The sequence below is a fragment of the Tachyglossus aculeatus genome (genome assembly GCF_015852505.1).
Source record: "Tachyglossus aculeatus isolate mTacAcu1 chromosome 12 unlocalized genomic scaffold, mTacAcu1.pri SUPER_6_unloc_1, whole genome shotgun sequence".
In the NCBI taxonomy this organism is placed as follows: Eukaryota; Metazoa; Chordata; class Mammalia; order Monotremata; family Tachyglossidae; genus Tachyglossus; species Tachyglossus aculeatus.
Window position 1 is genome coordinate 19,334,317 of NW_024044828.1, and position 15,146 is coordinate 19,349,462.

Below are 15,146 nucleotides of genomic sequence, written 5' to 3' on the forward strand. Positions count from 1 at the left end.
GTTATTATTAGAGAGGGGTGGAGCGCCAGGGGGATGAGCCCCCTCATCCCTGGCAGGGACTAGGTGGGCAGCAGGTGGGAGACCCCAGATTGGGAGGCCGGGCCTTGAAACTTCACCCCACCCTGGTCCTCCCTGTGGCCCAGAGTGGTGTGAGTTTACGCCCTACGAGGTGGGACTGCAGAAATACGGCGCCTTCGTCCGCACCGAGGACTTCGGCTCCGAGTTCTTCATGGGGCGGCTGATGAAGAGGAACCCGGAGTCGCGGATGTGCTACATGCTAGGTGATCCGGGCCCCCGAGACCCGGGGAGGGGTCTGGGCCGGTAGCCGGGGTGCGGGGGGGAAGTCTCATGGATCCCATCAAAATCCCCAGACGGGAAGCAGCGTGGCTCAGTGGAAACCTGATCACCTTGTAATAATAATACTAATGATGATGGCATTTATTAAGCGCTTACTATGTGCAAAGCACTGTTCTAAGCGCTGGGGAGGTTACAAGGTGATCGGGTTGTCCCACGGGGGAGCTTACAGTCTTCATCCCCATTTTCCAGATGAGGGAACTGAGGGCCAGAGAATAATAATAATGATGGCATTTATTAAGCGCTTACTATGTGCAAAGCACTGTTCTAAGCGCTGGGGAGGTTACAACGCTTAATAAATGCCATTATTATTATTATTATTACCCGCTGGGTTTAGCTAAGCCCCCGGCCCGCTGGGCAACCAGGGCAGACCCAGCCCGGCCTCTCTGTCCAGTAGCGGGAACGCTGTCTGCGGGATCAGGAAGCCTCACACGTTCTCCCATCCGGAGCGCCTCGTTCCGGGCTTTCCTGCCTCAGGTCTGTGGAGCAGCATCTTTTCCCTGAACCTCCTGGACGCGTGGAACCTGTCCCACACCTCCGAGGAGTTCTTCCACAGGTGGACACGCGAGAGAATCCACGACATCGGTGAGTGGCCGGGCCGGGGCGGTCTGAGCCCAAGTCTGACCACGGATGAGGAGGTGGGAGGCTTGGCATGGGGAGGCAATCCATCAATCAATTAATCAATCAATCAATCGTATTTATTGAGCGCTTACTGTGTGCAGAGCACTGTACTAAGCGCTTGGGAAATACAAGTTGGCACCATATAGAGACGGTCCCTACCCAACAGTGGGCTCACAGTCTAGAAGCTCCCCCAGGGTGGTCCCACAGGGGATGGGAACCCTCCCCCATCTCTGTAGGATCAGCAAAAGCAGCGTGGCTCAGTGGAAAGAGCGCGGGCTTTGGAGTCAGACGTCATGGGTTCGAATCTCGGCCCTGCCAATTGTCAGCTGGGTGGCTCTGGGCAAGTCACTTAATCAATCAATTGTATTTATTGAGTGCTTGCTGTGTGCAGAGCACTGTACTAAGCTCTTGGGAAGTACAAGTTGGCAACATATAGAGACGGTCCCTACCCAACAGTGGGCTCACAGTCTAGATAGAAGTCACTTAACTTCTCTGGGCCTCAGTTCCCTCATCTGTAAAATGGGGATTAAGACTGTGAGCCCCCCGTGGGACAACCAGATCACCTTGTAACCTCCCCAGCACTTAGAACAGTGCTTTGCACATAGTAAGTGCTTAACAAATACCATCATTATTATTATTATTATTATATTATCATTATTATTATTATTAAAAAGGCTGATGGGCCCAGCAAACTCCAGGCATCAGTTTGGGTCAAGCCTTGCAGACCTCCAGAAAGCCGTCAGAGAAGCAGCGTGGCTCAGTGGAAAGAGCCCGGGCTTCAGAGTCAGAAGTCGTGGGTTCTAATCCCGACTCCGCTGCATGTCTGCTCAGTGACCTTGGGCAAGTCACTTAACTTCTCTGTGCCTCAGTGACCTCATCTGTAAAATGGGGATTAAGACTGTGAGCCCCCCGTGGGACAACCTGATCACCTTGTAACTTCCCCAGAGCTTAGAACAGTGCTTTGCACATAGTAAGTGCTTAATAAATGCCATTATTATTATCATTATTCTCTGCACCTCAGTGACCTCATCTGTAAAATGGGGATTAAGACTGTGAGCCCCCCGTGGGACAACCTGATCACCTTGTATCCCCCCCAGCACTTAGAACAGTGCTTTGCACATAGTAAGCGCTTAACAAATGCCATCATTATATTATTACAGTGCCTGCCACATAGCAAGCACTTAACAAAAGCCATCATTATTATTATTAGTTATGGATGTGGCCAAGCTCCAGCTTAGCCCAGGAAGGATAATAATAACAATAATAATAATAATAATGGCATTTGTTAAGCGCTTACTATGTGCAGAGCACTGTTCTAAGCTCTGGGGGGGATACAAGGTGATCAAGTGGTCCCACATGGGGTTCACAGTCTTAATCCCCATTTTACAGATGAGGTAACTGAGGCTCAGAGAAGTTAAGTGATTGCCCAACGTCACACAGCAGACATGTGGCAGAGCTGGGATATGGAGATGAGACAGGCCTGGGTGGTTGGGAAAGGAAGGAAGAGGGTTTTTCCCACTCTATCAGGGAAAGGCTTGTGGGCTGGAAAGGGAGAACATGATGGGAAGGGAGGCTCACAGTCTCAACCCCCATTTTACAGATGAGGGAACCGAGGCCCAGAGAAGTGAAGTGACTTGCCCAAGGTCACACAGCAGACATGTGGCAGAGCTGGGATACGGAGATGATACAGGCCTGGGTGGTTGGGAAAGGAAGGAAGATGTTTTTTCCCACCCTATCAGGGAAAGGCTTGTGGGCTGGAAAGGGAGAACATGATGGGGAAGGAGGCTCACAGTCTCAACCCCCATTTTACAGATGAGGGAACCGAGGCCCAGAGAAGTGAAGTGACTTGCCCAAGGTCACCCAGCAATCAATCAATCAATCATATTTATTGAGCGCTTACTGTGTGCAGAGCACTGTACTAAGCGCTTGGGAAGTCCAAGTTGGCAACATATAGAGACAGTCCCTACCCAACAGTGGGCTCACAGTCTAAAAGGGGAGACAGAGAACAAAACCAAACATACAACAAAATAAAATAAATAGAATAGATATGTACAGGTAAAATAAATAGAGTAATAAATATGTACAAAGATATATACATATATACAGGTGCTGTGGCGAAGGGAAGGAGCAGACACGAGGCAGAGCCGGGATTAGAACGCAGGTCCTTCCGACTCCCGCGCCCGCGCCCTAGTCACTAGGCCGCGTTGCTTCTCCGTACAGTGCTGGGCGCAGAGCAAGCACTTAAAAAATACCAGAATGATGATGAGGAGGATTGTGATTAATCCTGAATTCTCTCCCCGGCCCCCCGCCACAGAGGACGAGCCCCTGCTGCCAGAGATCCCCAAATGCGAGGCCAACGTGCTGGAGACGACGGTGGTGACCCCGGGCTCCTGGCTGGCCAACGCCCTTCGGGATACCCTCACCCGCCGCCCTTTGGTGTCCGAGTTTCACAATTTCCTCTGGGGCCTGCAGCTGCACACAGACTACCTCCAACACAGCCAGTTCTCCAAGTGGAGAGGTGCTTCTGCCTGGGGGGGCATCACCCGAACCCAGGGCCGGTCCTCGGTGGGCGGCGGGTCCTTGGTAGGGGGCGGAGGGCAATGCCATGGCAACCAGTGAGAGGGATGGGTGAGGGTGGGCTCGGGGGGTAGCGGGGGAGGAGAACTGTGAAGGTCGCTGGGGCCTGGGCAGTGCCAACCTGAGTAGAGGCGGCCAAACAGTCAGCAATGGCTCTCAGAGAAGAGCCGGGTTCTAATCTCAGCTCCGCCCCGGCCTGCTGTGCGATCTTGGGTAAGTCACTTACCTTCTCTGCGCCTCAGTTTCTTCATCTGGAGCACTCAGTAAATACGGTTGAATGAATGAATGAATGAACCTGTGAGCCCCTTGTTAACCCAATTCGCTTGTATCGACCTCAGCGCTTAGTACAGTTTCTGGCACATAGTAAGTGCTTAACAATGCCAACCTGAGTAGAGGCGGCCAAACAGTCAGCAATGGCTCTCGGAGAGGAGCCGGGTTCTAATCTCAGCTCCGCCCCGGCCTGCTGTGCGATCTTGGGTAAGTCACTTACCTTCTCTGCGCCTCAGTTTCTTCATCTAGAGCACTCAGTAAATACGGTTGAATGAATGAATGAATGAACCTGTGAGCCCCTTGTTAACCCAATTCGCTTGTATCGACCTCAGCGCTTAGTACAGTTCCTGGCACATAGTAAGTGCTTAACAATGCCAACCTGAGTAGAGGCGGCCAAAGAGTCAGCAATGGCTCTCGGAGAGGAGCCGGGTTCTAATCTCAGCTCCGCCCCGGCCTGCTGTGTGATCTTGGGTAAGTCACTTACCTTCTTTGCGCCTCAGTTTCTTCATCTGGAGCGCTCAATAAATACGGTTGGATGAATGAATGAATGAACCTGTGAGCCCCTTGTTAATCCAATTCGCTTGTATCGACCTCAGCGCTTAGTACAGTTCCAGGCACTTAGTAAGTGCTTAACAAATACCACTACTATCATGATTATTATTATTCTCCTTCCTTAGTCACCTCCTCTGTAAAATGGAGATTAAATTTTGCTCCCTCCTGTTTATCATCAATCGTATTTATTGAGCGCTTACTGTGTGCAGAGCACTGTACTAAGCGCTTACGGTTTAGACTGTAAGACCTATGTAGGACAGGGACTGTGTCCAATGTGATTATCTTTTATCTACCCCAGCGCTTAGAACAGTGCTTGACATATAATAGAGAAACAGCATGGCTCAGTGCCAAGAGCCCGGGCTTGGGAGTCAGAGGTCATGGGTTCTAATCCCGACTCCGCCCCTTTTTCATTCATTCATTCAATCGTATTTATTGAGCGCTTACTGTGTGCAGAGCACTGTATTCATTCATTCGTTCATTCAATCGTATTTATGGAGCGCTTACTGTGTGCAGAGCACTGTACTGAGCACTTGGGAAGTCCAAGTTGGCAACATCTAGAGACGGTCCCTGCCCGACAACGGGCTCACAGTCTAGACGGGGGAGACAGACAACAGAACAAAACCAAACGTATGGACAAGTGCTGTGTGACCTTGGGCAAGTCACTTAACATCTCTGGGCCTCAGTTCCCTCATCTGTAAAGTGGGGATGAAGACTGGGAGCCCCGCGTGGGACAAACTGATGACCTTGTATGTACCCCCAGCGCTCAGAACAGTGCTCGGCACATAGTAAGCGCTTAACAAATACCATCAGAAAAAGTCCGCGGATAAGGAGCTTTATGGAGAAGTTGGATGTTGACTCAGTTTGGCCCCTGGATGGCAGCAAGACCTTGTCTCTCGGTAGAATTCATTATTACTCGTTAACACTGTATTATTAAATACGATTGATGATGATTCAACAATCAATCATATTTATTGAGCGCTTACTGTGTGCCAAGCACTGTCCTAAGCCCTGGGGGTACGTACAAGGTCATCAGTTTGTCCCACGCGGGGCTCCCAGTCTTCATCCCCATTTTACAGATGAGGGAACTGAGGCCCAGAGATGTTAAGTGACTTGCTCTTACCTTACCTCCTTCCCCTCCCCACAGCACCTCTATATATGTTTGTACATATTTATTACTCTATTTATTTTACTTGTACATATTTATTCTGTTTATTTTATTTTGTTAATATGTTTTGTTTTGTTCTCTGTCTCCCTCTTCTAGACTGTGAGCCCGCTGTTGGGTAGGGACCGTCTCTAGATGTTGCCAACTTGGACTTCCCAAGCGCTTAATAGAGAAGCAGCTTGGCTCAGTGGAAAAGAGCCCGGACTATGGAGTCAGAGGTCATGGGTTCAAATCCCGGCTCCATCAGTTGTCAGCTGTGTGACTTTGGGCAAGTCACTTAACTTCTCTGTGCCTCAGTTCCCTCATCTGTAAAATGGGGATGAAGACTGTGAGTCCCCCGTGGGACAACCAGATCACCTTGTAACCTCCCCAGCGCTTGGAACAATGCTTTGCACATAGTCCTTTTAGACTGTGAGCCCACTGTTGGGAAGGGACTGTCTCTATGTGTTGCCAACTTGTACTTCCCAAGCGCTTAGTACAGTGCTCTGCACACAGTAAGCGCTCAATAAATACGATTGATTGATTGATTAATACAGTGCTCTGCACACAGTAAACGCTCAATAAATACGATTGAATGAATGAATGAAAAAAACAGACACATTCCCTGCCCACAACGAGCAATCAATTAATCAATCCTATTTATTGAGCTCTTACTTTGTGCAGAACACTGTACCAAGTGCTTGGAAGAGTACAGAAGAACAATGTAACAGACACATCTCTTGCCCACAGTGAGCTTACAGTCATTGTGTGGTTTACAGTCCATAATAAGAATAGCATAGCCCCTGACCTCAAGAAGCTTCCAATCTAGCAGACCAGAAGAAGGAGTAGAACTAGGTTTTTTGGATTTACTTATTATTTTTTTTTGCGGGGGTTTCAGGTAGGATAATAATAATAATAATGATGGTGGTGGTATTTGTTAATAATACTAATAATGGTATTTGTTAAGCGCTTACTATGTGCAAATCTTGGGGGATACAAGGTGATCAGGTTGTCCCACGTGGGGTTTACAGTCTTAATCCCCATTTTACAGATGAGGTAACTGAGGCACAGAGAAGTTAAGCGGCTTGCCCAAGGTCACACAGCTGACAAGTGGTGGAGCTGGGATTCGAACCCATGATCTCTGACTCCCAAGCCCGGGCTCTTTCCACTGAGCCACGCTGCTTCTCTAAAGCGCTTACTATGTGCCCTGATGCCATTCATGAAGAAGTGGGAATTCCGGGGGGGAACAACCCCCCCCCACACACACACAATCCTGCCAAGGAGGGACAGTGGGGGCCACTGGGCAGTGGGATCTGAGCGGTGGAGGAGAAGGTGGCTCAGCGGAAAGAGCCCGGGCTTTGGAGTCGGAGGTCATGGGTTCAAACCCCGGCTCCACCAGTTGTCAGCTGTGTGACTTTGGGCAAGTCACTTCACTTCTCTGGGCCTCAGTGACCTCATCTGTAAAATGGGGATGAAGACTGTGAGCCCCCCGAGGGACAACCTGATCACCGTGTAACCTCCCCAGCGCTTAGAACAGTGCTTTGCCCATAGCAAGCGCTTAATAAATGCCATTATTATTGGAGAAGCAGCGTGGCCCAGTGGAAAGAGCCCGGGCTTTGGAGTCAGAGGTCAGGGGTTCAAACCCCGGCTCCGCCAACTGTCGGCTGTGTGACTTTGGCCAAGTCACTTCACTTCTCTGGGCCTCAGTTCCCTCATCTGTAAAATGGGGATGAAGACTGTGAGCCCCCCGAGGGACAACCTGATCACCGTGTAACCTCCCCAGCGCTTAGAACAGTGCTTTGCCCATAGCAAGCGCTTAATAAATGCCATTATTAGTGGAGAAGCAGCGTGGCCCAGTGGAAAGAGCCCGGGCTTTGGAGTCAGAGGTCAGGGGTTCAAACCCCGGCTCCGCCAACTGTCGGCTGTGTGACTTTGGGCAAGTCACTTCACTTCTCTGGGCCCCAGTTCCCTCATCTGTAAAATGGGGATGAAGACCGGGAGCCCCATGTGGGATCACTTGTAACCTCCCCAGCGCTTAGAACAGTGCTTTGCACGTAGTAAGCGCTTAATAAATGCCATTTAAAAAAAAGAAAGGAAGCCCCGCCAATAGATGGAAGAGTAGCGGCCTTCCCGTATGTGCGGGGTCCGTTTAGTGACCTTGGCCGGGGCGCTTTCAGACACTGTGATGGACAGCTTCCCCAACCGGCTGACCCAATCCGCGAACCACCTGTGTCTGCTGGACACGGCCTTCTTCGTCAACTCCAGCTATCCTCCGCTCCTGCGGCCGGAGAGGAGCGTGGACGTCATCATCCACCTCAACTACTGCGCCGGCTCCCAAATCAAGGTACGTCCCGGGCCGCAGGAGGAGGAGGAGGATGAGGGCTTCGAAGAGAGAGGCGGGAAATGGATGTGCCCCAGAGGGCAACCGGAAAGCGGGATTCAGAAGTGCTGGAAAAGCAAGGAGAGGAGAGAGGAGTCGAGGCCAGGAAGGGTTAACCGGCCAGTTGAGGCTCCCCGGGCCTCCACTGAGGCAAGCCTCAGTTTATCAGCCCTTTTCCCCTCCCACGTCGGTCCCGGGAAGCAACATGGCGCAGTGGGTAGAGATGGGAGTCAGAAGGTCATGGGTTCTAATCCCGGCTCCACCACTTGTCCGCTGTGACCTGGGGCAAGGCACTTCGCTTCTCCGTGCCTCAGTTATCTCCCCTGTTAAATGGGGATAGCGACCGTGAGCCCCACGTCGGGCGGGGATCGGGTCCAACCCGATTTGCTGGTATCCACCCCGAACAGTGCCTGGCACAAGCACTTAGTACAGTGCTCTGCACACAGTAAGCGCTCAATAAATACTATTGATGATGATAGTAAGTGTGGAATAAATATCACAATTATTACGGCCTCTGCTCCTTCTCCCTAGATCAATCAATCAATCGTATTTATTGAGTGCTTACTGTGTACAGAGCACTGTACTAAGCGCTTGGGAAGTCCAAGTTGGCAACATATAGAGACAGTCCCTACCCAACAGTGGGCTCACAGTCTAAAAGGGGGAGACAGAGAACAAAACCAAACATATTAACAAAATAAAATAAATAGAATAGATACGTATAAGTAAAATAAATAAATAAATAAATAAATAGAGTAATAAATATGTACAATAAAATAAATGAATAGAGTAATAAATATGTACAAACATATATACATATATACAGGTAAATAAATACAGGTATTTATAAATACCTGTATTTATACTTGGGAACTGGAAATACATACAGGTAGATAAAATGACAACTCTCCCATGAGAACTAAACTTGTTTAAAAAAGCAAAAAGAAGCAGTGTGGCCTAGTGGGAAGAGCCCAGGCTTGGGAGTCAGAGGACCAAAGTCCTAATCCCGGCTCCACCACTTGTCTGCTGAGTGACCTTGGGCCAGTCACTACAGTTCCCTGTGCCTCGGTTACCTCATCTGTAAAATGGGGATTGAGATGATGAACCCCATGTTGGGCGTGGGGTGTGTCCAACCTGATTAGTATCTACTCCGGCGCTTAGCACAGTGCCTGGCACATAGTAAGCGCGTAACAAATACCATTTTAAAAAAATAAGAAGCAAAGAGGCAGGTCAGAAGACGCTGCATTTCCCGCTGCGGTGGGAGTCGGGGAGAGTGGGGGGCCGGAGTCACCCAGCTTTGCCACCCCTCCTGAGAGGCCCACGCTCCTTGTAACCTCCCCAGCGCTTAGAACAGTGCACGTAGTAAGTGCTTAATAAATGCCATTATTATTATTATTATTATTATTATTATCATTATTCCAGCCCCTGAGGAAGACTTGCGAGTACTGCACTGTCCAGAATATCCCATTCCCCGCGTACTCGCTGGGAGATGAAGACGAAAATAACCTGAAGGAGTGCTACCTGATAAACGAGTCTGCTACCCCAGATGCCCCGGTCGTGATTTTCTTCCCGCTCATCAACGGGTCCTTCCAGAAATACAAGGCTCCCGGTAAGTCACCTCCTGGTTTGGTTGGCCCGGTCCCAGAGACGCTAGACGACACTGGCCTGAACCCAAAGCCACCAGGAAGTCAACGACACCATCCTGGTCCTGGCATTGCCAACCAATCCGTGGCATCATCCTGGTCCGAGTGGCGCTGGCCGATCACTGGCACCGTCCTATAACAATAATAATAATAATGATGATGATATTTATTAAGCGCTTACTAGGTGCAAAGCACTGCTCTAAGCGCTGGGGAGGTTACAAGGTGATCAGGTTGTCCCACAGTCTTAATCCCCATTGTACAGATGAGGGAACTGAGGGTCGGAGAAGTGAAGTGACTTGCCCAAAGTCACACAGCTGACAAGGGGCGGATCCGGGATTAGAACCCAGGATCTCTGACTCATCATCATCATCATCAATCGTATTTATTGAGCGCTTACTATGTGCAGAGCACTGTACTAAGCGCTTGGGAAGTACAAACTGGCAACATATAGAGACAGTCCCTACCCAACAGTGGGCTCACAGTCTATGACTCCCGAGTCATTGTTCGTTGTTAATTGTTCATTCATTCATTCGATCGTGTTCATTGTTATATTGCTATCGTGTACTCGCCCAACCGCCTAGTAAGCACACAGTGTGCGCTCCATAAATACATTTAATTGACTGGCCCAGAGTAGGTGTTTAACAAATACCGCAGTGATTTTTAGATTGGGGTTTGACTCCGTGTTTTCTCTCTTAGGGGTGGAGCGGAGTCCCGAGGAGCTGGAGGAGGGCCACGTCAACATCTATGGCCCCGACACCCCGTACGCCACTAAGGAGCTGACGTACACCGAGTCCGCCTTTGACCGGTTGGTGAATCTATCGGAGTACAACATCCTGAACAACCAGGATATGATCATCCAGGCCTTGCGCTTGGGCGTGGAGAAGAAGAAGCGTTGTAAGAGCCAGAGTCCTTCCCAAGAGCCATAATTCCCCCAGGTGTCCCGGGGAGAACCTCGGCCCGGACCGAACGGCAGGCCCGTTTGGGCCCGAAGAGCTGCGGCTTATCAATCAATCAATCAATCATATTTATTGAGCGCTTACTATGTGCAGAGCACTGTACTAAGCTCTTGGGAAGTACAAACTGGCAACATATAGAGACAGTCCCTACCCAACATTGGGCTCACAGTCTAAAAGGGGTTTACGGTTAAAAGAGAGAAAAGGACAAAACAGGGAGGGAAGAGACGAGGTGGATTTCACGGCCAATGTAGTCTCAGGGGGTGCCATCTTGAACCCTCCGCTTCAGTGGAGTCCTCCCTTCCCTGAGCTGTGACCAACTGGACCAAGCACCCAAGGGACTGGGAGGAAAACCGTGACCGGCAACGACTTGGAAACTGGAAAATCTAGGCTATGGCCCAGCTCCACCGTCCGTTGGCTGTGTGACACTCTGTAACCCAGCAACCTCTCTGGGCCTGGGTTTTTCCCCCTGTAAAATGGGGATAATCCCTTCCTCCCTTCTGGGGGCACGGCACCCCCGTGAAAAGCGATCTCCTGTCTGTGAAGCGTTTTGAGCTCATACAAAGAAAGGCGCTATCTGAATCCAAAGAGATGGCCCAACTGCCATCTTTCTTATTATTCAGGACACCTGGGCAGGGTAGGGAAGGGCAGTAGGAAAAATAGAGAAGCAGTGGAAACTTTTCAGATTTTTCAGAGACAGAAAGAGATCTGTCCCTCCAGAGTGAAAGGCTTAGAGCTGCTCCTTTTATTTTATTTTATTTTTTTCAAAAAGACACCCGGGATCCTCCCCTCTCCTTGCCCAGGTTGTACCCACAGGACATGGTGAAGGAATGCTGGATAACTCTCAAGACCAAAGGCCCATCCTGAACAACTCTACTAAGGAGCACAGTTCTCTCTGCAGCCCAGACCTTTCCAAAAGGGTGGGGAGAGCACTGGATTTGGGGTTCAGGGAGAGGGGTTATCATCCTGGGGGCAAGCGGTGAGGATGGTCACCCCTCTCTACCCCCAAAAGCCCTTCTGGGTCCTATGAGGCCGAAAATCCCCAGCAAAAAAAGTGTTTTGGCCCCTAAGGGGCTGCATTATAACAGTAATAATAATAATAATGATGGCATTTGTTAAGCGCTCACTATGTGCCAAGCACTGTTCTAAGCACTGGGGTAGACACAGGGTAATCAGGTTGTCCCACGTGGACTCACACTTTTAGTCCCCATTTTACAGATGAGGTAACTGAGGCACAGAGAAGTTAAGAGACTTGCCCAAGGTCACACAGCAGACAGGTGGCGGAGGCGGAATTAGAACCCACGACCTCTGACTCCCAAACCCGTGCTCTTTCCACTAAGCCACGCTGCTTCTGGTCCTCACTGTTTGGCCAGTGCATCCGTTCTGCTGAAAGTTATCATCTAGACTCCACTTCTTACCTAAAACAAGGCAGTTAGACTAAACATAAATTCTACAAAAGTCAACAGTAACTTGTTTTTGGAGAAGAAGGGTCATCACCCCCGGATTCTCTTTCTACCCTGCCTCTCTTTTTGTTTCCGAATCAAATTATTTATTTTCTGGGTTTAATTTTTTTCCCTCTCATCTAGTTTCCAGGAGTAATTCAGCCCAGCATTGTTTATCCCACTATATTTATCCCGTAAGCGTGGTCGACTTGAATTGAGCCAATTTAAAGGCAGGTATACAATGGAAAATTGGTATATACTCAATAGCAGAAAATGTGTCTGCTTGTTGTAGTCTCCCAAGCGCTTAGTACGGTGCTTTGCACACAATAAGTGCTCAATAAATATGATTGAATGAGTGAATGAATGAATGAATCCCCAAAGTGGTAAAATGAGATTTATAGAGATATTGATTCTTTTTAAGCACTTTAACACTAAATAAAATTTCTGTTCTATAAGAAGGAGATTGACGGGCTGGCCTGCTTTTGTCATTTAACAGGGGGTTCCTCAAACACACGGCTCAGAGAAGAAGAGTGGCCTTGTAGAAAGAACACGGGCCTGGGATTCAGAGAACCTGGGTTCTAATCCTGGCTCAGGCACTTCTCTGCTGGGTAACCTTGGGCAAAGCACTTAATTTCTTTAGTTTCCTCATCTGTAAAATGGGGGTGCAATACTTGTTCTTCCCCCTACTTAGATTGTGAACTCCATGTGCGTTCTGATGACCTTGTATGTATCCAGTTTCATGCTGGCACACAGCAAGCGCTTCACAAATATCACAGTTTTATTAATTACCATCATCAGGATCTTGTAGCTGATGGGATATTTGATGGATAACGTCACCGAGGTGGAAAGCCTTTGAAATGACCAATGTGAGCTCAGCTTTCTTCCCTGAGGACGGAGCTGGACCCTTATAGCCCAGGGGAGACAGGTTGGGCCTGAGGAGAAAGTGATGGACGGCGGAAGGAGGTGAAAGGGCAGAGACAGGTTGTCCAGAGGGGGCTGAGTTGGAGTTTTCTCTTCAAAGCCTAAGTGGAGCAGGGGTTAGGTACCCCTCAAAAGGCAAAAGAAAGGCCCAGAAGGTCCATTTGGGCAGGGAATGTATCTAATAACAAAAAAATTAATAATAATGGCATTTGTTAAGCACTTACAATATGTCAAGCACTGTTCTAAGCGCTGGGGTGGATACAAACTAATCAGTCCCTATCCCACATGGGGCTCATAGTCTTAATCACCATTTTTCAGATGAAGGAACTGAGGCACAGAGAAATGAAAAGACTTGCCCAAGGTCACACAGCAGACAAGTGTCTCCACCCATGTCCTTCGGACTCCCAGGCCTGTGCTTTATAAATAAATAAATAAAATAAAATAAATGATGGCATTTTGTTAAGCGCTTACTATGTGCAAAGCACTGTTCTAAGCGCTGGTGATCAGGTTGTCCCATGTGGGGCTCACAGTTTTAATCCCCATTTTACAGGTGAGGTAACTGAGACTCAGAGAAGTGAAGTGACTTGCCCAAGGTCACACAGCAGACAAGTGGCAGAGTCGGAATTCGAACCCATGATCTCGGACTCCAAAGCCCGGTTTCCACTGAGCCGTGCTGCTTTATCCACTAGGCCATACTGCTTCCCAATTCTGTTACATTGTACTCGTTCAAGTGCTCAGTAAGCGCTCAATAAATTCCACTGGTTGACTGTTGGAAGAGCCCAAGATTTATAACGTGGCTTAGTGGATAGAGCATGGGCCCGGGACTCAGAAGGGCATGGGTTCTAATCCTGCTTCTGCCACGTGTCTGCTGTGAGGCCTTAGGCAAGTCACTTCCTTCTCTGGACCTCAACTAGAAAATGGGGATGGAGACTGTGAGCCCCACATGGGACAGGGACTGTGTCCATTCTAATTAGCTTGTATCCACCCCAGCGCTTAGTACAGCACCTGGCACATAGTAAGGGCTTAAATACCATGATTATTATTAGTGCTTAACTTAGCCCTCAACAAATACCATCATTATTATTATTATTGCTTAACTTCTCTGTGCCTCAGTGACCTCCCCCAAAAATGGGGATGGAGACTGTGAGCCCCACTTGGGACAGGGACTGTGTCCATTCTAATTAGCTTGTATCCACCCCAGCGTTTAGTACAGCGCCTGGCACATAGTAAGCCCTCAGCAAATACCATGATAATTATTATTATTATTGGTTAACTTCTCTGTGCCTCAGTGACCTCACCTATAAAATGGGGATGGAGACTGTGAGCCCCACGTGGAACAGGGACTGTGTCCAACCCGGTTTGCTTGTAGAGAGGCAGTGTGGCTCAGTGGAAAGAGCCCAGGCTCTGGAGTCAGAGGTCATGGGTTCAAATCCCGGCCCTGCCAAATGTCAGCTGTGTGATTTTGGGCAAGTCACTTAACTTCTCTGTGCCTCAGTTACCTCATCTGTAAAATGGGGATGAAGACTGTGAGCCCCCCGTGGGACAACCTGATCACCTTGTAACCTCCCCAGCGCTTAGAACAGTGCTTTGCACATAGTAAGCGCTTAACAAATGCCATTATTATTATAATTGTAACCACCCCAGCGCTTAGTACAGCTCCTGGCACATAGTAAGCCCTCAACAAATACCATTATTATTATTATTATTGCTTAACTTCTCTGTGCCTCAGTGACCTCACCTATAAAATGGGGATGGAGACTGTGAGCCCCACGTGGGACAGGGACTGTACCCATTCTAATTAGCTGGTATCCACCCCAGCACTTAGTACAGTGCCTGGCACATAGCTTAACAAATACCATGATTATTATTAGTGCTTAACTTTTCTGTGCCTCAGTGACCTCACCTATAAAACGGGGATGGGGACTGTGAGCCCCACGTAGGACAGGGACTGTTGTCCATTCTAATTAGCTTGTATCCACCCCAGCGCTTGGTACAGCGTCTGGCACATAGTAAGGGCTTAAATACCAAAATTATTATTAGTGCTTAACTCAGCCCTCAACAAATGCCATGATTATTATTATTATTGCTTAACTTCTCTGTGCCTCAGCAACCTCCCCAAAAAATGGGGATGGAGACTGTGAGCTCCACTTGGGACAGGGACTGTGTCCATTCTAATTAGCTTGTATCCACCCCAGCGTTTAGTACAGCTCCTGTCACATAATGAGCCCTCAACAAATACCATTATTATTATTATTATTATTACTTAGTTTCCCTGTGCCTCAATGACCTCACTTA

General features: G+C 48.9%; 1 protein-coding gene across 1 annotated transcript in view; it reads left to right on the plus strand.

The window, feature by feature from the left end:
• The window catches only part of PLA2G4E (phospholipase A2 group IVE), a 52,741-nt gene extending 42,280 nt beyond the window's left edge, over positions 1–10,461 (plus strand). Inside the window, exons 17-22 of the mRNA XM_038741077.1 lie at positions 144–281; positions 832–939; positions 3,290–3,493; positions 7,693–7,859; positions 9,315–9,501; positions 10,232–10,461. Of these exons, the coding sequence (XP_038597005.1) occupies positions 144–281; positions 832–939; positions 3,290–3,493; positions 7,693–7,859; positions 9,315–9,501; positions 10,232–10,461 (1,034 nt within the window). The remainder of the gene's footprint in view (positions 1–143; positions 282–831; positions 940–3,289; positions 3,494–7,692; positions 7,860–9,314; positions 9,502–10,231) is intronic.
• The last annotated feature ends 4,685 nt before the right edge of the window (positions 10,462–15,146 follow it).